Source organism: Balaenoptera ricei, chromosome 1 (genome assembly GCF_028023285.1).
Source record: "Balaenoptera ricei isolate mBalRic1 chromosome 1, mBalRic1.hap2, whole genome shotgun sequence".
NCBI lineage: Eukaryota > Metazoa > Chordata > Mammalia > Artiodactyla > Balaenopteridae > Balaenoptera > Balaenoptera ricei.
This window is the reverse complement of record NC_082639.1, coordinates 154,177,895-154,204,415: the sequence shown is the minus strand read 5'-3', so window position 1 is coordinate 154,204,415 and position 26,521 is coordinate 154,177,895. Positions and strand designations below refer to the sequence as shown.

Sequence of the window (26,521 nt, the reverse complement as noted above, 5' to 3'; positions counted from 1 at the left end):
TGGTGTTCCAAAGTGCCTAGAACAATAGGTAGCTGATAACTGACAGTCCATAACTAGTTGTTATATAGGAGTAGGTCAGTCAGTCAGGCAGAGTTCCTTTATGTTTACTGTTAAGAGCTGGCTTCCTCAGTAGACTCACCTGGGATTCAACGATGTAAGTTGTAGTCTTAACCCTATATTCACTAATTCTGCAACCTTGGAAAAACCACTTACCATCTCTGAATCTCAGTGTCTTTATCTGTAAAATAAGAATCATAATATTTACCCAAAGAACCCCAAAGGGTGCTTGAGAGGACTAGCTCCAATAAGGGATGTACAAACTCTGTGTAAACTTCTAATCATTCAACAAATGGAAATTATCATTACCTGTTTATTGGAAGTCCATGGAACTACCGTGGTGCCTCCAAAAGCTTGGAAATAGGGACAGTAGAGCCCGTTACAGACAGCCGACTATGGTATCAGTGCACAGTGGAGCAGAGACACAGATTTCGGTCAGCACTTGACTGATGGAAGCTTCACTGGAGGCTTCATCGTCCCCATGAAAACATCCTGCCAACCAGAAAGGGAGGTGGATTGGCCAGAACTGGACAGGGAAACATCTCAAAGGCAAGGCCTGATAATTCCCATTCAAGCATTGACGGGAGAAGGATAGATACGCTGTTCCAGAGATTTGTGTTGTTGTGTCCAGTGGCAGAATATTCCAGTTGTGGGGCAGACGACCCCATCTCTCAGAGCCGGATGCCTTTAAAAGTTCATGTTCTCTGGCCAGTGCCCTGGCCCTGATTTCCTCCTCGCTAAGCAATTCTCATGAGTGCATGATTTGATTTCCAGTGTGCCTGACCTAGAGAGAAAAGTGGTTCTTGTAGGAAAATATGAGGCCTGGGTTACCTTGGAGGTGATGATTCTCACTCTAAATTGGTACATTGGTGTTTATGTATTAGAGATCTGTCTCCGTGAGCTTGGTGAATGTGCATCTGCCCCTAGACACAGATCTGCCCTCAGCGTGCTGACAGATCGGGGACCAGGGGGTAGTCAGCCTGGCTGGGGTGACCTTATCAGTGTACAGCTGCCTTATTCAGGGGCTCCCACTCGATATCACAGCTTTACAGTTGCAGTGTGATCATGGTTTAATTTGATGCTCTATCTAGCTGGAGATGCGTGAATGTGGTAATGGATTTTGTGTGTGTGTGGTTTTCAGCACCACTGACTCAGGGGAGACATACCAGAAAGGGCCAGGAGGTGGCAGTAAAAGCTAGGCAGTCATCTGAGCAATTCCAATTAGACAACATTTTATTAATCTCATTTCAGCCTCTCCTGGGCAGTTTTCAAAGTTTTGAAGTGGGGGTAAGGTGGTGGTACTGCTGCTGGACCAGAGAGAGGTGGTCTACCATAGTGGCCATTCTCATCTCAGTTATCACAATATCCCTGAGTCTTACCACTCTAGGTTCTTTTTATGAAATTCTGTAAAATAATAATAAAAAATCTTAATGTACTCTAATTTTCAGATTTTTTGTGGAACATGTTTTTATATACAGGCTGTCGATCAGATTTCACTGGATTTTAGCTGTGAGCGTCTCCCAGCCCCTTAATTTCTAGATAACGTGAACTTGACTTCTTGTTCAAGTCATTGAACTGACTGTCGTTGGACTGAGCAGAGTCCAGTGCTTTTCTGAGACTCAGTTCGTGGCCTCCTCTGTCTCATCTCTTGCTTTTGCGGAGTTTGTTCTGTTTAGGGATCTTGTGCTGTCCCCACTGGGCATTGCCCTCATTATCACATGGTACTTGGTTCTTTTTCTTGACTACTACGTACACACACACACACACACACACACACGAACTGAAATCTGTTCGGGTAAAGCCTTTGTGTGTGTTAGAGGACTTTAGTAAAGGTTTGGCAGACAGCCACACTAACGACTTGAAATAGACAACTGGAGCTCCCTGGCTCCTCCGCCACGTCGGAACTCAGGCTCAGGTCCCGGCTATGCTGCTCCATCCTTTTTTTTTTTTTTTTAATTAATTAATTAATTAATTAATTTATGGCTGTGTTGGGTCTTCGTTTCTGTGCAAGGGCTTTCTCTAGTTGTGGCAAGCGGGGGCCACTCTTCATCGTGGTGCACGGGCCTGCCACTATCGCGGCCTCTCTTGTTGCGGAGCACAGGCTCCAGACGCGCAGGCTCAGTAATTGTGGCTCACGGGCCTAGTTGCTCTGCGGCATGTGGGATCTTCCCAGACCAGGGCTCGAACCCGTGTCCCCTGCGTTGGCAGGCAGATTCTCAACCACTGCGCCACCAGGGAAGCCCCGCTGCTCCATCCTTTTCTCTGTCCTCCTCCTCTTTCTGCCCTTCTCCTCTCGGGAACAAAACCATCCCCCGTTTTCTTATAGAGCTTTCTAAAATAAAACAGGGCTTCCCTGATGGCGCAGTGGTTAAGAATCCGCCTGCCAACGCAGGGGACACGGGTCCGAGCCCTGGTCCAGGAAGATCCCACATGCTGCGGAGAAACTAAGCCTGTGCGCCACAACTACTGAGCCCGCACGCCACAACTACTGAAACCCGTGTACCTAGAGCTCAAGCTCTGCAACAAGAGAAGCCACTGCAATGAGAAGCCTGAGCACCACAACGAAGAGTAGCCTCCACTCTCTGCGGCTAGAGAAAGCCCGCGCAGCAACGGAGACACAACACAGCCTAAAATAAAATAAAATAAAACAAAACAGATCATCTTACTTTCCTTATTGGTTTCTCAGGCCTTTTACTGTAAAGTTGTGCTTCTTAACTGACAGATGACCCTTTCTGATCATGCCTCTCGTGTCACTGAAGCTGCAGTACCATTCCCGCAAATGCTTTTCCTTTTGGCATATTGAACCGGTTTTTTAAAAAAATTATTTTATTTAAGTATAGTTGATTTGCAATGTTGTGTTTATCTCTGCTGTACAGCAAAGTGATTTGATTTTACATAGATACATTCTTTTTAATATTCTTTTCCATATTATCACAGGATATTGAATATAGTTCCCTGGGCTATACAGTAGGACCTTGTTGTTTATCCATCCTATATATAACAGCTTGCATCTGCTAACCCCAAACTCCCAATCCTTCCCTCCTCCACCCTTAGCAACCATGAGTCTGGTCTCTATGTCTGTGAGTCTGTTTCTATTTTGTAGATAGGTTCGTTTGTTGGACCGTTTCATATCCTCATGCTTTGTACACGTCATTGCTTGAGGTTTCCTTTGTCTAACTCCTCCCTCAAAACATCTCACTTCTGGGCTACTTCCCCCATTGCTCAGGTTCTGGTGATGCCTCCCTTCACCCCCAACGACTGTGATGAATTACTTTTGGTTAGGAGAGCAAAGTTGAGTGTCCTCGTCCTGAATTTTCACCAACTTTGCAATACTGGGCATATTAAGGGAGTTGAGATGGGCTCAATGATTGTGAAGTGTTATTTAAGTGCTAAGCTTCCTCAGATCTAGTTGTGGTCAATGAAAAATTGATGGTCGTTTCATTCAAATCAATTCAACAAGGTTTCATTAAGCCTCCAGAAGGGAGTCACTATCTGCTCACTCATTCTCCAGACCTTCATTAGGCGCATGTTGGATGCCAAATACTGTGTGGGGACCAGAGGTATGGAGATGAAGTGGAGGTGTCCAGGGGTGATTGCATCTACAGTTTTGGAATTCAAGAGAAATATCGGTGTTAGCGATATGTGTTTGGGTTTCATAGCGAATGGGTGGCCATTAAAGCTGTGGGAGCAGATGATACCAGGTGGGGAAAATGTAGTCCACATAGATCGCTGGGGTGTTGGGCACAGCTTGCTTTTCAGACATTTCTCTTCCTGTGAAAGGAAAGGTGCCCAGAGTGTAACTTCCGTTTTCTGAAAGATTAAAAGAAATCATTGTATATCTTTTATCTCTGGTACATTTTAAATCATTTTCATGTACCTTAAGGACTATCACAATAGCAGAGGGAACGTACTGTGATGAAACTATAGGTTAAACAAACACATAGATAAAATCTATAAACTTTTTTTTCCTGAAATTCTAGCAGACTTACCAATTACCTGATGATTTACCCTTTGAGGGGAGCTTTGATACCTGCAGTGACTCCTTACACTATGGAATAGAATGGTGTTAAGTTTTTTTAATTTTATTTTTATTTTTTTATACAGCAGGTTCTTATTAGTCATCAGTTTTATACACATCAGTGTATACATGTCAATCCCAATCTCCCAATTCAGCACACCCCCACCCCCACCCCCCCGCCACTTTCCCCCCTTGGTGTCCATACGTTTGTTCTCTATATCTGGATCTCTATTTCTGCCCTGCAAACCGGTTCATCTGTACCATTTTTCTAGGTTCCACATATATGCGTTAATATACGATATCTGTTTTTCTCTTTCTGACTTACTTCACTCTGTATGACAGTCTCTAGGTCCATCCACGTCTCAACAAATGACCCAATTTCGTTCCTTTTTATGGCTGAGTAATATTCCATTGTATATATGTACCACATCTTCTTTACCCATTTGTCTGTTGATGGGCATTTAGGTTGCTTCCATGACCTGGCTATTGTAAACAGTGCTGCAATGAACACTGGGGTGCATGTGTCTTTTTGATTCTGGTTTTCTCTGGGTATATGCCCAGTAGTGGGATTGCTGGGTCATATGGTAATTCTGTTTTTAGTTTTTAAAGGAACCTCCATACTGTTCTCTATAGTGGCTGTATCAATTTACATTCCCGCCAACAGTGCAAGAGGGATCCCTTTTCTCCACACCCACTCCAGCATTTGTTGTTTGTAGATTTTCTGATGAAGCCCATTCTAACTGGTGTGAGGTGATACCTCATTGTAGTTTTGATTTGCATTTCTCTAATAATTAGTGATGTTGAGCAGCTTTTCATGTGCTTCTTGGCCATCTGTATGTCTTCTTTGGAGAAATGTCTATTTAGGTCTTCTGCCCAGTTTTGGATTGGGTTGTTTGTTTTTTTAATATTGAGCTGCATGAGCTGTTTCTATATTTTGGAGATTAATCCTTTGTCCGTTGATTCGTTTGCAAATATTTTCTCCCATTCTGAGGGTTGTCCTTTCGTCTTGTTTTTAGTTTCCTTTGCTGTGCAAAAGCTTTTAGGTTTCATTAGGTCCCATTTGTTTATTTTTGTTTTTATTTCCATTACTCTAGGAGGTGGATCAAAAAAGATCTTGCTGTGATTTATGTCAAAGAGTGTTCTGCCTATGTTTTCTTCTAAGAGTTTTAGAGTGCCCTGGTCTTAAATTTAGGTCTCTAATCCATCTTGAGTTTATTTCTGTATATGGTGTTAGGGAGTGTTCTAATTTCATTCTTATACATGTAGCTGTCCAGTTTTCCCAGCACCACTTATTGAAGAGACTGTCTTTTCTCCATTGTATATCCTTGCCTCTTTTGTCATAGATTAGTTGACCATAGGTGTGTGGGTTTATCTCTGGGCTTTCTATCCTGTTCCATTGAGCTATATTTCTGTTTTTGTGCCAGTACCATATTGTCTTGATTACTGTAGCTTTGTAGTATAGTCTGAATTCAGGGAATCTGATTCCTCCAGCTCCATTTTTTTCCCTCAAGACCACTTTGGCTATTTGGGGTCTTTTGTGTCTCCATACAAATTTTAAGATTTTTTGTTCTAGTTCTGCAAAAAATGCCATTGGTAATTTGATAGGGATTGCGTTGAATCTGTAGATTGCTTTGGGTTGTATAGTCATTTTCACAATATTGATTCTTCCAATCCAAGAACGTGGTATATCTCTCCATCTACTTGTATCATCTTTAATTTCTTTCATAAGTGTCTTATAGTTTTCTGCATAAAGGTCTTTTGTCTCCCTAGGTAAGTTTATTCCTAGGTATTTTATTCTTTATGTTGCAATGGTAAGTGGGAGTGTTTCCTTAATTTCTCTTTCAGATTTTCCATCATTAGTGTATAGGAATGCAAGAGATTTCTGTGCATTAATTTTGTATCCTGCAACTTTACCAAATTCATTGATTAGCTTTAGTAGTTTTCTGGTGGCATCTTTAGGTTTTTCTATGTATAGTATCATGTCATCTGCAAGCAGTGACAGTTTTACTTCTTCTTTTCCAATTTGTATTTGTTTTATTTCTTTTTCTACTCTGATTGCCATGGCTAGGACTTCCACAACTGTGTTGAATAATAGTGGTGAGAGTGGACATCCTTGTCTTGTTCCTGATCTTAGAGGAAATGCTTTCAGTTTTTCACCATTGAGAATGATGTTTGCTGTGGGTTTGTCGTATATGGCCTTTATTATGTTGAGGTAAGTTCCCTCTATGCCCACTTCCTGGAGAGTTTTTATCATAAACGGGTGTTGAATTTTGTCAAAAGCTTTTTCTGCATCTACTGAGATCATCATACGGTTTTTCTTCTTCAGTTTGTTAATATGGTGTATCACATTGATTGATTTGCATATACTGAAGAATCCTTGCATCCCTGGGATAAATCCCACTTGATCATGGTGTATGATCCTTTTAATGTGTTGTTGGATTCTCTTTGCTAGTATTTTGTTGAGGATTTTTGCATCTATATTCATGAGTTATATTGGCGTGTAATTTTCTTTTTTTGTAGTATCTTTGTCTAGTTTTGGTATCAGGGTGATGGTGGCCTCATAGAATGATTTTGGGAGTGTTCCTTCCTCTGCAATTTTTTGTAAGAGTTTGAGAAGTATGGGTGTTAGCTCTTCTCTAAATGTTTGATAGAATTCACCTGTGAAGCCATCTGGTCCTGGACTTTTGTTTGTTGGAAGATTTTTTAATCACAGTTTCAATTTCATTACTTGTGATTGGTCTGTTCATATTTTCTATTTCTTCCTGGTTCAGTCTTGGAAGGTTATACCATTCTAAGAATTTGTCCATTTCTTCTAGGTTGTCCATTTTTTTGGCATAGAGTTGCTTATAGTAGTCTCTTAGGATGCTTTGTATTTCTGCGGTGTCTGTTGTAACTTCTCCTTTTCCATTTCTAATTTTATTGATTTGAGTCCTATCCATCTTTTTCTTGATGAGTCTGGCTAATGGTTTATCAATTTTGTTTATCTTCTCAAAGAACCAGCTTTTAGTTTTATTTATCTTTGCTATTGTTTTCTTTGTTTCTATTTCATTTATTTCTGCTCTGATCTTTATGATTTCTTTCCTTCTACTAAGTTTGGGCTTTGTTTGTTCTTCTTTCTCTAGGTCCTTTAGGTGTAAGGTTAAATTGTTTATTTGAGATGTTTGTTGTTTCTTGAGGTAGGATTGTATAGCTATAAACTTCTCTCTTAGAACTGCTTTTGCTGTATCCCATAGGTTTTGGTTCGTCGTGTTTTCATTGTCATTTGTCACTAGGTATTTTTTGATTTCCTCTTTGATTTCTTCAGTGATCTCTTGGTTATTTAGTAACGTATTGTTTAGCCTCCATGTGTTTGTGTTTTTTACGTTTTTTTCCCTGTAATTGACTTCTAATCTCATAGCATTGTGGTCAGAAAAGATGCTTGACATGATTTCAATTTTCTTAAATTTACTGTGTCTTGATTTGCGACCCACGATGTGATCTATCCTGGAGAATGTTCCGTGCACACTTGAGAAGAAAGTGTAATCTGCTGTTTCTGGATGGAAAGTCCTATAAATATCAATTAAATCTATCTGGTCTATTATATTGTTTAAAGCTTCTGTTTCCTTATTTATTTTCATTTTGGATGATCTGTCCATTGGTGTAAGTGAGGTGTTAAAGTCCCCCACTATTATTGTGTTATTTGTCGGTTTCCTCTCTTGTAGCTGTTAGCAGTTGCTTTATGTATTGAGGTGCTCCTATGTTGGGTGCATATATATTTATAATTGTTATATCTTCTTCTTGGTTTGATCTCTTGATCATTTTGTAGTGTCCTTCCTTGTCTCTTGTAACATTCTTTATTTTAAAATCTAGTTTATCTGATATGAGTATTGCTACTCCAGCTTTCTTTTGATTTCCATTTGCATGGAATATCTTTTTGCATCCCCTCAGTTTCAGTCTGTATGTGTCCTTAGGTCTGACGTGGGTCTCTTGTACCCAGCATATATATGGGTCTTGTTTTTGTATCCATTCAGCAAGCCTGTGTCTTTTGGTTGGAGCATTTAATCCATTCATGTTTAAGGTAATTATCGATATGTATATTCCTATGACCATTTTCTTTATCGTTTTGGGTTTGTTTTTGTAGGTGCTTTTCTTCTCTTGCATTTCCCACTTAGAGAAGTTTCTTTAGCATTTGTTGTAGAGCTGGTTTGGTTGTGCTGATTTCTCTTAGCTTTTGCTTGTCTGTAAAGTTTTTGATTTCTCCATCAGATCTGAATGAGATCCTTGCCGGGTAGAGTAATCTTGGTTGTAGGTTTTTCCCTTTCATCACTTTAAATATGTCATGCCACTCCCTTCTGGCTTGCAGAGTTTCTGCTGAGAAATCAGCTGTTAACCTTATGGCAGTTCCCATTTTTGTTATTTGTCGTTTTCCCTTGTTGCTTTCAATAATTTTTCTTTGTCTTTAATTTTTGCCAATTTGATTACTATGTTTCTCGGCATGTTTCTCCTTGGGTTTATCCTGTATGGGGCTCTCTGCGCTTCCTGGACTTGGTGGCTATTTCCTTTCCCACGTTAGGGAAGTTTTCGACTATAATCTCTTCAAATATTTTCTCGGGTCCTTTCTCTCTCTCTTCTCCTTCTGAGACCCCTATAATGTGAATGTTGTTGCGTTTAATGTTGTCCCAGAGGTCTCTTAGGCTGTCTTCATTTCTTTTCATTCTTTTCTCTTTATTCTGTTCCACAGCAGTGAATTCCACTATTCTGTCTTCCAGGTCACTTATCCGTTCTTCTGCCTCAGTTATTTTGCTATTGATTCCTTCGAGTGTAGTTTTCATTTCAGTTATTGTATTGTTCATCTCTGTTTGTTTGTTCTTTAATTCTTCTAGGTCTTCATTAAACATTTCTTGCATCTTCTCGATCTTTGCCTCCATTCTTTTTCCGAGGTCCTGGATCATCTTCACTATCATTATTCTGAATTCTTTTTCTGGAAGGTTGTCTATCTCCACTTCATTTAGTTGTTTTTCTGGGGTTTTATCTTGTTTCTTCATCTGGTACATAGCCCTCTGCCTTTTCATCTTGTCTCACTTTCTGTGAATGTGGTTTTTGTTCCACAGGCTGTAGGATTGTAGTTCTTCTTGCTTCTGCTGTCTGCCCTCTGGTGGATGAGGCTATCTAAGAGGCTTGTTCAAGTTTCCTGATGGGAGGGACTGGTGGTGGGTAGAGCTGGCTGTTCCTCTGGTGAGCAGAGCTCAGTTAGACTTTAATCTGCTTGTCTGCTGATGGGTGGTGCTGAGTTCCCTCCCTGTTGGTTGTTTGGCCTGAGGTGACCCAACACTGGAGCCTACCTGGCTCTTTGGTGGGGCTGATGGCGGACTGTGGGAGGGCTCACACCAAGGTGTACTTCCCAGAACTTCTGCGGTCAGTGTTCTTGTCCTCATGGTGAGACACAGCCACCCCCTGCCTCTGCAGGAGACCCTCCAGCACTAGCAGGTAGGTCTGGTTCAGTTCTATGGGGTCACTGCTCCTTCCTCTGTGTCCTGATGAGCACACTACTTTGTGTGTGCCCTCCAAGAGTGGAGTCTGTGTTTCCCTAGTCCTGTCGAAGTCCTGCAATCAAATCCCGCTAGCCTTCAAAGTCTGATTCTCTAGGAATTCCTCCTGCTGTTGCCAGACCCGCAGGTTGGGAAGACTGATGTGGGGCTCAGAACCTTCACTCCGGTGGGTGGACTTCTGTGATATAAGTATTCTCCAGTTTGTGAGTCACCCACCCAGCAGTTATGGGATTTGATTTTATTGTGATTTCGCCCTTCCTACCATCTCATTGTGGCTTCTCCTTTGTCCTTGGATGTGGGGTATCTGTTTTGGTGAGTTCCTGTGTCTTCCTGTTGATGATTGTTCAGCAGTTAGTTGTGATTCCAGTGCTCTCACAAGAGGGAGTAAGAGCACCTCCTTCTACTCCACTACCTTGAACCAAATCCTCTATTTCTCTTTTGTATATAGATTCATTTGTATCATTTTTTAAGATTCTACATATAAGTGATATTATATGATATTTGTCTTCCTCTGTCTGACTTGCTTCACTTAATATGATAATCTCTAGGTCCATCCATGTTGCTGCAAATGACATTATTTCATTCTTTTTTATGGTTGAGTAATATTCCATTGTATATATACACCACATCTTCTTTATCTGTTCGTCTGTTGATGGATGCTTAGGTTGCTTGGGTGTTGTAAATAGAGTAGCACGACTTTTTGTGGATGTATTTGTTTTAGCAGAACTCTTTGCAGAGAAATTTGTGGCTTCCTTTCTCTAATGGAGGGTATCAGATTGGGCCCAGGAGACCACTGATCTTCCCTCTCAAGGTAGCAGAATATTGTTTCTTCACAGGTAAGTTGCTGTTATCAAAATTATAGCAATCTTTAGCTAAGAAGATTAAAGGTCTGTCCTGTGGCTCAGATTTCCCTTTGAAATTCCCTGCATGTTCCCTTTTTTGGTAACTCGGCCATGAGTGTCAGAATGAGTCTGAAACATTACCTTTGAAGTTCTGTCATAGAACCAACAGAGTGAGCAAGAGAGGTGTCTCTTTTCTATATATGAAAATCAGAAAATATGAATGAACAGCAGCAGAAAGGTAACCTTACTTTCCCCAGGAAAATTGCTGTTTACACTTTGATGTATGTTTTTAAACATGGGGAAAGGGAATAGGGTGTGGATCTTCTAAGTCAGAATTTCTCAAACTTGACTGAACATAACTTCCCAGGACTTGTTCTGCATTCAGATTTCAGGGCTCTGACCCAAACCTACTGAACCAGAATCTGTCAAGGAGAGGCCTGGGAATCTCTGTGATTACCTGTTATCCTAGGTGATTCTTAGGGCCAAATAAACTTGAGAAACATGGTTATTGATGAAGATCGCAGTGGGGCATCTTCCTACATGGAGACATGCTTCTTCCTGGGCTGCCAGTTCCCAGTGATTCAGGGACTGATAAGCAGGTTCATTATTCCGCCTCATGGCATTCTCTCCCTTCTCCTTCCTGTAATTGGCCTCTCCATTTTACCCTTTTCAGACTTTCTGTGCTCACAGTGTGAGAAGGAGGTGGAATTGTGCCAGTATTAGTCCATTTTGTTCACTATCCCCTGCAGATGTGTTTGGTTGGTGGGTAAAGAGGAAGTTGAATATTTCTGGCTAAAATTCAGCGTTCTGGTGGGGGCTCTTAATGCCTCCCATTTTAAAAGTTCATACTTTGGAAAAATAAAAGCATAAGCATATAATTAACCCCCATATATTCATCACCCAGGTTCAACAATTATCAACTCATGGCCATTTTTTCTTTCATCTGTACTCTCTCTGATACTACTGTTTGGAAGCAAATCCCAGATGTCTTTTCACTATACACAAACATTTCAGTAGTATCTCTAAAAGATAATAACTCTCATTTTCTTTTCTTTCATTCTTTTTTAAAAAGACTTTATTTTTTTTTACAGCAGTTTCAGGTTCACAGCAAAATTGAGAGGAAGGTACAGAGATTTCCTATATACCTCCTGTTCCCCCTGCCTGCCCACTGTAAATATCCCCTATCAGAGAGGGTATATCAGCTAAAATTGATGAACCTACATTGATACATCATTATCACCCAAAGTCCATAGTTTACAATAGGGGTTCACTCTTGGTGTTGTACATTCTAGGGCTTTGGACAAATGTACAATGACATGTATCCTCATTTTCTTTTGAACATCAGAATCTTATAAGAAGACAAAATATGGCATCCTGAAACTATACCTGAATTTGAGTTTAGGAGTTTAGGATTAAGGAGGGCAAAGACAGTAACTTATGGCTTTTCTTTAAAAGACCTCAAAAAGATCACATTTCTTGAGTTCATTATTGAATAGTGTTTCACCATGGTAAATCCAGGTATATGAGGTTATGGGGATAAAAGAGAGCTTTGGCAAGGGATTTGAGAGTGATTGAAGGGGTGGGGTGGTGAAAATAATTGCAAATGAGTTGTTCTTACCTCATAGGTAAAGATACAATGAAGCTCTGCGGAATGTACATTAGAGTCTTTTGAAATCTTAACTGTTCACTGGTTGGACTTTAGAGCCCCATCTCCTAAGTACATGTAGTTTTGTAACTCATTGTTTAAGCACTAGCTGTTGTTGAAATAATGTCTGTGCACCTGCCTAAATGCTAATGAAATGCTAACAAAGCCATCCATTGGCTTTTTCTCCTTCTACAACATCACAGTGAGGGAAGAGGGATCAGACGTTTGACATCTGATGTCTGTCTTGAAAACTAGGGACACAAACATATGTCAGATAGCATAAGAGTCTCTTTGTTTTTTCACCCTTTGGAGGCATTAAATATGCCAAGGTTTGTTAAGATACAATAGAAAAATTTTAATTTTTATAAATTCTCTCCTTGGATTAGAATCCTGAGGTTATTTAAAATTAATACAGTGTGAACCCATAGCTACACTGGGATTTAGTACTGTGGGACTTGACTGTTCAATTACAGGTGCTCCGTGTGGTGTGAGGATAATTTCATGGTGCATGCTTGCAGAATAGGAGAGATGCCTGCTCCATGCGGGGTCATAAAGGGTAGCAAGTTGCACCACAGTTATTTAAAACACTAACTCTCCCTTGCCCTCCCTTTCCCTCCCCAGTATCCCTCAGAATACTGTGATCTTTGTTGATCCCTACCTAACCCATTATTGTGCTCAGGTAGCTTAGTGTACAGCTAACTTTTTAGATAACATAAAATAGGCGTATTTTTCTCTTAAGCAAAGTTGATATATGGAAATCTAAATTTGTTGGATACTTTGGGGAAGCAATTATTTGCTTCCTAAAGGGATTTTGTGGTTTCTTGAGGATTTGCAATAGAATAATTAGTAGTTAATTTCCAATTCTTTTTGCACATAGATTTTACAGACCACTTCTTCTGGGCAAAATGAGTTACACTGAAGCATCAAAATTCAAACAATAATCTACACCTGGTCTCTACCTGCAGATTTGCTTTTTAGAGTTTTCAGGTCACTCAGCCCCGTGTAAATCTCCCTCCTTTTCCCACATAACTTCATTAAGTCTTACATAGCTGTGTGTGTAGTATTACTTTGCTTCTGCTGCGTGGGTTCTTCTTCCTTCACAATTTTTGGATGGGGAAGGGCCTTTGCAGACTTATATAAACTCTTAATTCAGCATGTCTATTCTGTTACATGACAATAGTCATTTTTTAAAAAGATTTAAAATTTATTTTACCATTTAAAAATGCTTCTGGAACACTTTGATTTTACTTTAAGATATATTTTGTGATGTATTTAATATTTTTATTGGAAAATTATAATTTGATGTTAAGTGTGATTTATTGTGGCTTATAGCCTTTTCCCTAAAGATGTTAACAATTTATAATTAAAGAGGATGGGAAAATAAGATTTAATATTCTACCCAGATAACTTTTTTTCCCCCTAGCAACATACCTTTTCTTTGAAGAGAGGCGTTTTGGTGCTTTAAACTCTAACAAGAAGAAAGTTTTGAAAACTAGATTTTGCATTAACTAGTATGCCCAAAGATTAAGCATTTTGGAAGGTAAACTCTCTTAGTTTCTGAGTTAATAACTACTTATTTTGATACTATGAGGATCAGAATTCTCAAATCTGTGAATCCAGAGCTGCTCACCACAGCACATTTGTTTTTTGCACATCTTTACTTACTGTGTGCTCCTTGAGGCTGGCTTCCTGAGGATCTTTAGAGCTTGGTCCCTGGCTGTTTTATTCTGCTTGGAATACCTCCTTCAACTCCCTTTAGCAGCTCCCTTGTTGTCCTGTCATCTGGTCTACCTCACACAGCCTCTGTTCCGAGTCTGGTCTCAGAGTTGTATGTGAATCTAGTAAACGTGGTAACTTGGAAGCAGCAGATCCAGGTTCAAGTCCTGACTCTGCTACTTTAGTGTGTGATCTTAAGCAAGTATTGTAACCTTTTTTTGTGCCCAGGTTCCTGTCTATAAAATGTGGGTCGTAATAATACCCATGCCCACAGAGGGGTATGTTGTGAGAATTAAAAATGATGATGCATACTGCTCGGTATATATAGAGAGCAAGTGCTTAATAATCAGTAGCTGCTGCTATTATGCCAGAATGTATTCTCAGAAACTAGTTTGTTGGTAAACTTGTCCTGGCAGTGAGACTATATTTTATACACACACACACACACACTCTTGAGATATTTAAAAAGTCATTAAAAATATAGTGAATATGTGTTTATCCATCACTTAGTTTAAAAAGTAAAGTATTACCAACATAGTTGAAGCCCCTGTGCAGACCCCTCCTGATTGCCTTTCCCTTCCTCCTTCTAAATGGTAACCACTATCCCGAGTTCGGTGATTTTTGCTCTCATGTGTTTCTTTACACTTTCACTACGTATGTGACTATTGTTTTAAATGGCTGTTGGTAACTAATAGGGCACGTGGAAAATGAACTAGAGTTGTTTGAGGAGCCTCATGTAAAGGATGTGGTGGGTCCCACCCTCACAGTCATAGGGAGAGAAGAAAGGGCAGAGCTCTGACTTACGCCCTGTCAGGAGAGCCCAGGCCTTGGTCCCCTTGCTTGGCTGCTGCCCCGCCCCCCGCCGGAATGGGGACCCACCTGAGGACTACAGCCTGGCCTCTCTGTCCTCTGCTGTACGTCACTTAGAAAGAAATTGTGTGGCCAGAAAGTTACATCTCCAGGATCACTCTTGAACAACTTGAGTGTGTTCTTGTTTCATTTGTCATCCACCCTCTTGGCTCACCTCTAGTTTGGGGGTTTGGGCACTTTGATTACCATTCCTCTAGCCTCTCCAACTCATTGCCTTTTTTTTTTTTTTTTTTTTGACTCCTCCCAGCTCCTTGGTTTGGCATTACTTGCACTGAATACTCAGTATTTGCATTTCTAAGAAGCAGCCTTCTCTGAACTGCTCATGGGGGAGATGCAGCCTGGGTGCTGGGACCACCGTCCCTCCTTTTTGAGCCCTGGAGGGTCAACTGCTGGGCATGGGTGACCTTGTCATCTACATGTACAGCCAGTTGTTTAGAGCATATTATTACTATAGTATGAGCAGGGAATCTTGTGATACAAACCATGCCCTGGTAGATGAATGACAGGTATTCACGTTAGTTAGAGATTCAGCTCAAGATGATGTAGTGGATGAGTCTGAACTCATTACTGGGTTCCAGCTGGTTTCTCCTTAAGTGGGTCAGTTATCCTGTTGAGCCCAGAAGGTGAGACACTGTCTCCTACCTGGTGGAGCTGCAGGTTCAACTTCTAAATCCTTAGGTTTAGGTTGAAACTACAGAATTTGCTGTAGTTACTTATTGAATTTCTTTTATCTCCTTGGCCTCGGCAGGCTGGACAAGGTTCATGAGCTCTGTCGGCGGCATCTCTCACCAGCACGCCGTTCTTTCCTTCCTGACTTCAGTGCTTGCTCTTCTGGAGCCCCTGGTAGCAATTCCTCAGTTTTATTATCTCATGCCCTTCCCCCATCAATCACGTTTACTGACTTTGTTTTCTCGGCACCGATCCATCTTCGCCTCCTGACAAAGAGTGTTATATAATCACTGCAAGGCAATAGCTACCTCTTCTTTAATGTCTCAATGGGAACCTGTGAAATCATGGTAATTCTGACCACTGGTGTTGACCTTCCCAAGACATGAGCTCCTCTTCCTCCTAATACCCCCAGCGAGAAGGGAAGAATTGCCAGTTCTATCATGGCACTACTTCTATTTAGGTTGTGGTTCCTGATCTGTATTCTTAATGACTAATCTTTATACTTCTAGTACTTACCCTGATCTTATATAGGAAAGGTTCTTTTTTTTTTATTATTGTGGTAAGAATACTTAACATGAGATCTATGCTCTTACCACATTTTTAAGTGTAAACTACAGTATTGTTCACTGTAGGCATGAAAATTCTTATAAAGAACTTTATGTGTGAGGAAACTTTTATAAAATATCTAGGCTTCCTAATCCGAACAGGCAATCACAGAATGGGTCACAAAATCTAGAATAGGTTAGATGTAGGCAAGATGAAAGTGACTGGAGTCATTTGCCTTGGAGCAGAAAAGGTCCAGGGTTGAGGTCAGGGTATGGACTGAGGCAGAAGCCTAGGACAGGCTGGAGATGGGAGTATAGTGGTGGGTCAGGGTGGCACAAGCTGGTGAGGACAGATACGACAGTATGATAGTGCAGAGACAAAATGCCTCCTGAAGCGGAGTGAAGCTGGAGCCAGTGGCTTTCACTGACTGTTGGCATCACACGAACAGGGCTCAGGCATGCAAAGATGGCAGCTCTGCAGCAGGCCAGCAGAGCCGAGGGACGTCTCTCTTCAATCCTCGGCAAACTGTGGCATAAGACGTGACTTGACCCATTCTCTGGTTAGTGAAGGCTTTTCACTAGAGAGAGAGGTCATTGATTTTGGAAACAAGAGACCTGGGTTTTAAGATCCAGTGTTGATGACCCCTGAGACTCGAGGAGGTCATAATTCTTACAAATGTTTGTTTTTTTAAATCTGACAATGGGAGTAATACTTACGACCCAGGGTTGAATAAAAAATAGCAGTGGGTTAATATACATGAAAGTACATTTATTTTTTTCAGTGCATTTCTTCATTCAGCAAATACCCATTGGTCATATCCATGCTGTGTCAGACACTGCTTGGGGCTAAGGGGATGGAGGTAGAGAGGACAGCTGTGGCCCCTGCCCCATAGAGCTCACAGTGACTGGACTTCACAGAAAGCTGTCCCACGTTATGTACTTGCAAGGAAGCATGTGACTGTTTTGGCTGGAGCTTTTGGGAAGACTTTGTGAAATAATGGCCTTAGGTGGGGCCTTAAAGAAGGATACAGTTTCAGCAGACAAAATGGAGAGGGGAAGACCTTTAGGCAGAGGAATGAGTGAGCAAAGAGAGAGTGAAGGGTGCGATTCGGTAAAATGAGTAGTTTCAGGGAGGAAAAGTGAGTTGGGCCTGACTCACTTTCCCCTTCACACCTACCCACCCTCCCCCCCCCCCCCCCCACCAGCCAATATGAAATTCTTCAGCTACTTGTTTGAGGACCAGAGTTGAGAGGAGGGGGAAAGCCAAATGGGAGCCCATCACCAGCTGCTTTAGATCAGTTCAAATTATGGTGAGGTCATGTCAAATGCAGAGAGAGTATGGAGGGCTGGGTAGGTAGGGATGCCAATGGAGGAAGGGCTGAACTCAAGGGAACCCCAACATTTGGGGTTTTTTCTCAGTCCCCATTCTCCTAGAACTCTTTGTAGAACTAATCTCCTCCTGTCTCGAAAGTCTGCTCTGTTTCTGGTTTTGAGGGAGAGAAAGCCTCATTCTCTTTGGACAAGTTGAGTTTGAGGCCCTTCCAGTTGGAGGTGGCCCACAGGTGGTAGAATTCACTGCACATTCAGTCACTTGGAAGCAATGGCAAGCATAGACCTAGGTCTTCTGTTTCTGTCTCCCTTTCCCGGCTTTGTTCTTGATGCTGGGAGGTCCCAGACCCGCAGAGGATTCTTTTATCTGGTGGCAGGTCTGAACTTCAGTAGTGACTTAGTCCTCAGAATAGAAGATTAAGATTTTAGAATATCAGTATACTTCCCAGAAAAACCCTGATACAAATAGTTTTCATACTACAGGGTGAATTATCAATTTAGTTACTTTTCAAGGAAACATTTATTAAGCTTTAATTATAGGTCAGATATTAGGTGCTGGGAATACAAGAGGCATAAGATAGAATTCCTGATCTTGAAAAACTTGTGGTCTCACAGGATGGGTACAACTATGGTCTGTTGTGATAATCACAGCACAAACCGTAGAACAAAGTATGATGACAGCCTGGAGAGAGCCGGGGGGCTGCATAGCCCACCCCCTTACCTTCAAGTGTTTGCTCAAATATCCTCTCTTCAATGAGGACCACCCTGACTCCCCTTTTAAAAAATAGCAGCACCTGCCACCTCTGCATTCTGAGTTCCCTTACCCTGCTCAACAATTTTTATTTCTTTTTCCATTGCATTTATCACCCTCTGTCCCAGTTGGCTGTTGCTGAAAAACAAACCATCCCCAAACTTAGTTGAAAACAGTGATTTCCTCTCTCTCACTGTTCCGTTGGTTGACAGGACTTGGTTGGGTAGTTCTTGCTTGGGGTCTCTCCTGTGGTTGCTGCCAGATATCAGCTCGTGCTGCAGGCATCTGAAGGTTCTGCTGGGCAGGACATCGAAGGTGGCTTCTCACACGGTTGGCAGTTGAGGCTGACTTGGCTGGGAGCTCAGCGGGTGCTGTCCTCTAGCGCATCTTCATGTGGCCTCTCTACGTGGCTCAGGCATCTCGCAGCCTGACAGCTGGATCCAAGAGTGAGTGTTCCAAAGGGCAGGAAGCAGAAGATGCCAGGCCAATGACAGGCTACACTTGGAATTGGAACAGCATCACTTTTTCTGAATCTCTTGGTCCTAGGATCTGCCCAGATTTACTTTTGATGGGGAGAGTGGCAAGATTACATTACAGAAGGGCATGTGGGATGGAAGATATCATTGCAGCCACTGTTGGGGAATATGTTCTGCCATACTTCCTTAGTATCCATATAGAATTTATTTATTTTTATGTCTGTTTTTTGTTGAGTCCTGTTAGGATGTAAGCCCCATGAAGGCAGGAATGCCCACTGATGTATACCAAGCATCTACACCATACTAGGCACATAATAATTACAACGAATAGTTTAATAGTTTTAAGTTTAATAGTTTTAAGTTTCTGTCACTTTTAACGCACTGTATACTCTATAAAGCAGGGATCTCATGTCTTTATTGAACACTGTATGGCTCAGTATCTGGTAAGCAGTTGGTGCTCAATATTTATATACTGAATTAATGCAGAATAAGTTATTGATTCCGCTTGAAGCATAGGGAAGTTAAGAAGAGGCCATATTGGAATTGGGGCCTGAAGGATAAATGGAATTTTGCCAGGAAACGGTGGGATAGGGCATAAAGGCAGAAGAAAACACCAAGTGCCAAGGGGAGAGATAAATGGAACTGTAATGAAACTGACCTGTGAGCTCCCTGAAGCCTGGGTCCCCACCTGGTCTGACCACTAGTCTACTTCCCATAGCAACTAACTAGTGATTCAGTGGTCAGGTGCTTGGAACATGCTTGTTGAATGAATGAGTGTAACGTATGAACTCATCTATGACTTTTTTGGGAGGAAGGTGTTGGGTTAGGTAAAAACCAATCATAACTCCTGCTAGTAAGAAGATCTTTTAAATATAATCCTGGCAAAAATGTTTTAAAGTATTAAAAAAATAGCTAAATTTTGTATTTTTAAATATAATGAAAGTGAGTTCAATTTATGTATGTCAAATAACTTTCAATCAGAGTAGAGTCACTTGTATTCTTTTTTTTGAATTTTTTTTGGAATATAGTTGATTTACAGTGTTGTATTAGTTTCTGCTGTACAGCAAAGTGAATCAGTTATACATATACATACATCCACTCTTTTTTAGATTCTTTTCCCATACGGGTCGTTACAGATTATTGAGTAGAGTTCCCTGTGCTATACAGTAGGTCCTTCTTAGTTATCTATTTTATATATGTCAATCCCAATCTCCCAATTTATTCCTCCTCCCCCCTTTCCCCCCTGGTAACCATAAGTTTGTTTTTTTTACATCTGTGACTCTATTTCTGTTTTGTAAATAAGTACATTTGTACCATTTTTTAGATTCCACATATAAGTGATATCATATGATATTTGCCTTTCTTATGTTGCCTTCCAGCATATCATATTCCTAGTGGGAGATTGTTAATCCTTAGGGTTAACCCTGAAACCTTGGGCCAAATCTTAAAAGGGAAAGACTAATCTTCAGGTCAAGGGGAAAGAAGAATGAGCCATGCGTCTTTCATAGGGATGATGGAAATCAACAGCAAGAGAGCAGAATTGTTAAACTCATGGGTATAAACACACTTTTTTTTCAGAAAGACTAAACAATACAGAAATCACAATTATAATGTTTCAACAACCACTATGCATCATTTCTTATTCTATAAGCTTATGAACCAGTTACTAAAATGTCAAGGAAAAAGTTAAGCCTTTTGTATCTTAATCCATAAAAGAATACTCAATATCAGGTAAATGGGGCACTTGTTGCATATTGATAAATATGTGGCTTCTTGTGCTTTCCATCCATATTGGGGGAAAAAAATCCCCAATTATGTTATCTTCAATTAGATCTAGCCACAGAATTCTATTAAATACCTGTACAAAATCAACCCTTTCCTTAGCCTAGTTCCATATGAAAGTACTAACAAATGGTGATGGTTGTATGCAAATGGTGATTCATAAAAATGTAGATTCAGTTATGGATTTTAATTCATATGCCTCATATATAACAGCTGTACAAAAATAATGTCAAATTAAAGGCAGCATTGGAGACAAGGAGCAGCCTGTTCTCCCTGATCCGGTACCCGTTACCAAGGGAAAGAAATCTCTGATGCTTCATCTGTAAAAGAGCTCTGGGCGGCCTTGACCATCCATGTACAGTCCTCCATAGATCCTTTGATACCTTCAGTTCTTCAGGCTGATCATTGTCAGCTCTGGAAGCTTTGTGCCTTTTAATTAGTCATTCTTACTTATGTCCTGCCTTTTGGTAGCTCTGAGACTTTTCTGACTAGAGCCTGGTGGTTCATTTTGAAATATTTTATAGTCTCCCTCACTGCCATCTCAGCCAATGGAACTGATTTCTCCACCATTCAGGGTAGTCCTGTGCCCCCCAGCAAATGCTTTTAAGATAGTATTGTTAGCATATATATCCCTCTTCTTGATGAATTTGTACATACACACCCACACACACATATATATGTATTCACACACACACATGCACACACATCAGCTTTTTTCTTGTCTCTTATGAGATACATCCAAGAAGGCTACCATTATATACCAGCCCTTCCAACAGATATGACTGTAGTCTGGTTTCTAAAAAGAACCTGTTTGACCATTCCTGAGTGGGACTGAGACATGGTGATTGCTGGGGTTTTCTCCTTGTAGGACATATGGCTGTTGAATTGGAACCACTGTTTGCCTTTGCCCAAATTGTATATTCAGAAAATGGCTTATGTGTTTCTTCTGGCACAGAGTTACTATTTATAGACACACATTCCATGGTAGTGATATTCTTTCAAAGATCCTCATGTAACATCAAAAGGACCAGATAGTAATATCTTCTGCTGGTACTTCTTTAAGGCTTAGTTATTTCCTTCAACTGTCCCACAGATAAGCTGATCAGTGGCATCAGCCTGCCCTGCATTATTTCCCTGCACGCTGGGGAAGGTGAGTTTGGAGGTTGGACAGCACGTGGCCACTGGCCATCTACTCCAGGGTTTCCTCGTGCACTTTGCCCGTGGCCTTCTCCTTATGGGCACTGACTGCTCTGGCAGACTCGTTTCACCTCCTCACCCCGCTGCTGAGGCCAGCAGTTTGCCCAGGTTTGTGGTGCCCCGTAGACCTATAGCCCAGATGCCCCATCCTCCTCTCAGGGTGAAGAGGTTGGAAGCAACTGGCCCAGAAGCCCACAGGGGTGTGTCAATCAGTAGAGCATCCTGAGCTCCAGCTGGAGACATGCGTCACCCTCAGAGGTGGAGGCCTGTGATGCCAGAGTATGTGTCTCGGCCTCAGAACTCACCCTGCGCCCACACCCTGCATTCCTTTTGCTCCAGAAAGACACAATTGTGGCCAAGAAGCTGCTGATTCTTACAGCTTGGGGACCTTATTTATTTATTTTTTTTAATAGATTTATTGTGATAGAGTTCACATATTATGCAATCCATCCATTTAAAGTGTACAACTCAATGGCTTTTAGTATATCACAGATATGTGCAACTATCACCACCACCAATTTTAGAACATTTTCATCACCTCAGAAAAAACCCCTACCATTTAGCCACCACCCCCCATAATCTTGCTCTCCAGCCCCTCAGTGCTAAGGAACTAGTAATCAACTTTCTGTCTCTATTTCCGTTTTTGTTTCCCTCTTCTGGACTTCCATTTGAATGGAATCATATAATATGTGGCCTTTTGTGGCTCACTTCACTTAGCATGTTGTTTTCAAGATTCATGTTGCAGCATGTATCAGTACTTCATTTCTTTCTTTTTTTTTAATTAATTAATTTATTTTTGACTGCATTGGGTCTTCATTGCTGCGCACGGCCTTTCTCTATTTGCAGCGAGCGGGGGCTACTCTTTGTTGCGGTGCGTGGGCTTCTCATTGCAGTGGCTTCTCTTGTCGCGGAGCACGGGCTCTAGGTGCATGGGCTTCGGTAGTTGCAGCACGCGGGCTCAGTAGGTATGGCTCACGGGCTCTAGAGCTCAGGCTCACTTGTTGTGGCGCACGGGCTTAGTTGCTCCAGGGCATGTGGGATCTTCCTGGACTAGGGCTCGAACCCATGTCCTCTGCATTGGCAGGTGGATTATTAACCACTGTGCCACCAGGGAAGCCCTTCATTTCTTTTTATGGCTGAATAATTTTCTACCATATGGCTATACTATGTTTTATTTATCCATTCATCTGTCAGTGGGCATTCGGGTTATTTCCAACTTTTGGCTCTTGTGAGTAATGCTGCTATGAACATTCGGGTACAGGTTTCTATGTGGACACCTGTTTTCATTTCTCTTGGGTATATACCCAAGGGTGGAATTGCTGGGTCATATGGTAACTGTATGTTTAATCATTTAGGAACTGCCAAATGTTTTCTAAAGTGGCCGCATCAGGACTTCCCTGGCGGTCCAGTGGTTAAGACTCTACACTTCCACTGCAGGGTGCATGGGTTTGATCCCTGGTCGGGGAACTAAGATCCCCCATGCTGTGTGGCATGGCCAAAAAAAAAAAGTGGCCACATCATTTTACATTCCTACCAACAGTGTATGATGGTTCCAGTTTCTCCACATCTTTGCCCCCTTGTTGATCTGACTTTATGCTTCTAACCATCCTAGTGGGTGTGAACTCATGTGAGGTTTTGAAAGGATTTGGGAAGGATTTTTCCTTTCTAATAGTTTTTAATGCCATATATATTTACACATCTATATGTTTTTAAAGTGTGCCCTTTTCTAGCATTTGTAAAAGCATGGCTGCTAAGAGGTCCTGTTGCCTGTCACAATAATAAAGGAGATTTCAATATTTGTTAATCCCCAAATATCATTGCCCAGAACCGACATGGGAGACTTGTTAAATGTGTGAGTTGCGGGGAGGGGCGGGGAGTGGTCGGAGAAGCGGGAGCAGGCAGTGTGTTTCTGGAGCCTTGCATCTTTCCCAGGAGACTGCTCCACTTCTCGTCGCTGTGTCTAACGGGTCCCTCTGTCTTTCAGGAGGACTGGCGTTGGCCCAAGTGCTCTTCTTCTATGTGAAGTACTTGGTGCTCTTTGGGGTCCCAGCTCTGCTCATGCGCCTGGATGGACTCACGCCACCGCCCCTCCCTCGCTGTGTGAGCACCATGTTCAGTTTCACGGGGATGTGGAGGTCAGTGGCTTGGTTTATTAAGGCCCTTCAGGGACATCCCGTGGGAGGACCCATGGCTTGGCCGGCTTCAGAGCGCCTGGGCCACCATCCTTTCTCTGCCCTTCACTCGAGCCGCGTTTGGCACTTCGGTTTTTTTAATCTAACAGGATGACAATCCATGTTGTCTGAACCTCAAAAATATTGTCAGGCTACGAAAATTGTGAATAAGAAAGTTTCTCACCAAGTTTGTGTACAGATACACAAAGAGTTATGTCTAAAAGGGTTTTTACTAACTTGGGACATGACGTATATATATATATATATATTTTTTTTAAATAATTAATTAATTTATTTTTGGCTGCGTTGGGTCTTTGTTGCTGCGCTCGGGCTTTCTCTAGTTGCAGTGAGTAGGGGCTACTCTTCGTTGCGGTGCACGGGCCTCTCACTGCAGTGGCCTCTCCCGCTGCGGAGCACGGGCTCCAGGCTCGCAGGCCTCAGTAGCTGTGGCTCGCGGGCTCCAGAGCGCAGGCCCAGCAGTCGTGGTGCACGGGCCTAGTTGCTCCGCGGCACGTGGGATCTTCCCAGACCAGGGCTCAAACTCGTGTCCTCTGCACTGGCAGGCAGACTCATAACCACTGTGCCACCAGGGAAGCCCCCATGATGTATATTTTGATGATTTTATCGCTGTCTGTCTTTCTTGAAAATAACATCTTTGTATGTGGGACTGTAGATTAAAAAAATAGACTTAGGTTAATAGCACAGGCCAGGGCATTTACTAGCTCTCAGATCCAGGGCAACTTACTAAGTCTAAGTTTCAGTTTTCTTATCTCTTACATGGTAATAATAATGATAATGATAATAATAATACTCATCTCTAAAAGCTGTTTTGAAGATTAAATAAGCTAATATGTACATTGAAAGCATCTGGCACATAGTAGGTGTTTAGCTTTCATCCTTCTTTCTTTCTTTCTTTCTTTATTTATTGGCTGTGTTGGGTCTTCATTGCTGCACGAGGGCTTTCTCTAGTTGCAGCGGGCAGGGGCTACTCTTCGTTGCGGTGCGTGGGCTTCTCATTGCGGTGGTTTCTCTTGTTGCGGAGCACGGGCTCTAAGTGTGCGGGCTTCAGTAGTTGCAGCATGTGGGCTCAGTGGTTGTGGAGCATGGGCTCTAGGTTGCACAGGTTTCAGTAGCTGTGACTCGCGGGCTCTAGAGCACAGGTTCAGTAGTTGTGGCGCACGGGCTTAGTTGCTCTGCAGCATGTGGGATCTTCCCGGACCCGGGATCGAACCTGTGTCCCCTGCATTGGCAGGCAGATTCTTAACCACTGCGCCACCAGGGAAGTCCCTATCCTTATATTATTCCTACACTCATGCACTTGGCTACACAGGTGCTTCTTCTCAGTTTTCTTAGTCTTCTTGATTTTGCCCCATAAACATATAGTTGCCCTAGCGTCTTTGTTCTAAAAGATCCCTCAGCTCCCCCTGCCATTTCTGATTGTTGTTCTCCAGATGGGCTTGCTTGCCACTGTGTTTTATTATCGCTTCCCGTGTGGAACAAGTGGCAGGCTGGCTTTTGAAATTGGAAAGCTAATGTAAGAACCTCAGGCTGAGGACTTGCACGTCTGTGGGAGGCAATGTCTACTTAAACTGTGCTCTTTAGAAGCGTCCATTTGCCTCACCTGAGTCCTGGGCCTGCTCAGAAAATCCATCCTGGCTCATCCAGTCTTATATTTCGTCTCTGAGCTCAGTGAATATTGTTATATCTAATGCTGCTCTTGGAAAGGGGGTAGACAGCATGCAACAAACATCCTGGTTTTCCATAGTAATTTATTATGGAGGCTGAATTGATCTAAGCCTCTTGTACACATTTTATTTTTGGTCCAGTTTGCTTCTTGGGATTAGAAATGTCATGTGATTATTGTAAGGAATGTCAAGTAATTGCTTTGATTTGTCTTTAATTATTTCATCAAATATCATAGGTTGCCCGCCTTTAATGGCAGGTTTAGGAAAGGGGCTCCCTCTCTAGCTAGGGGGCCAGGAAGTGGTTCTGTTTGAAAGGTGAGCCTGGTTGGAAGGCCCTGTTCACTTTTGACCTGCTCATAAAAGTAATTTACTGAATAGACGGGTTGGGACCTAGCATGGCTTGGGGGACATGTGATGAATGCCTTGTGGGCACCCAGCGCGGTTCCTCTTCCTCCTTGGTGTGAATGCTTGCTCTCATGCATTTCTTGGGAAGCACATTCTCCTAAAGGGCTTCTCCACTGTTGGCTGGGATAATTAAAAAAAACCTTGACTCTTGGCAGGCATGCTGGCTCCAGGCGAGTGAATTAATTATTTTATTTTTTGTCCAGGATCCTCTGTTGTAGACAAACCACTGAGGTGGAGAGAGTATGTCTGCCAAGACCTTTGTCATTCTTGTTTGGAACCAGACTCAAATAGTGTAGACCCCAGCTTGTTGAAACCCTCCCTCCTCCCTCTCAGTTACTGTGCGGGCAAGAGAGTAATAATGAAAAGTTACTCTGAGGGGGGGCTCTGGGGTGACTGCTTGGAGTGATGTGATTCTAAAGCACGGTGCTCACAAGGGCGTGGGATGAAGCAGCAGACATGGTCTTTCCTGGGGGTGACCTAAACTTGTATCCTGGCTTCCTTTAGCAGGCATGGGTGTAGATCTGCCCCTTCATGTTTGTTTCAGTTTCTCGAAGGGTTTTCTGGTTTGCCAGTTATATGTAGAAACACTTGGGCCTTCATTCTTTGTACAATAACTGTTCCACATTAAGTAGATGAATTTAGGAAGGGAGATGAACTCTTTCTGAGCAATTCGGTGCCCAATTTAAGGTTCAGAAGAGGTAGTTTTTTAAGTGAAAAAAATAAAAATAAAAATTGTAGATTCTCCTTTGCACTATTTTTTTTTAAAGGAATTCCTTTATTTTTTATTTATTTATTTATTTTTGGCTGTGTTGGGTCTTCGTTTCTGTGCGAGGGC

At 42.0% G+C, this 26,521-nt stretch overlaps 1 protein-coding gene across 7 annotated transcripts in view; it reads left to right on the top strand.

The window, feature by feature from the left end:
* Window positions 1–26,521, top strand: part of HHAT (hedgehog acyltransferase) — a 361,708-nt gene that overhangs the window by 123,751 nt on the left and 211,436 nt on the right. For all 7 annotated transcript variants that reach the window (XM_059938732.1, XM_059938751.1, XM_059938765.1 and 4 more), the window contains one exon: window positions 23,410–23,560. In XM_059938732.1, coding sequence (XP_059794715.1) covers window positions 23,410–23,560 — 151 coding nt within the window. The remainder of the gene's footprint in view (window positions 1–23,409; window positions 23,561–26,521) is intronic.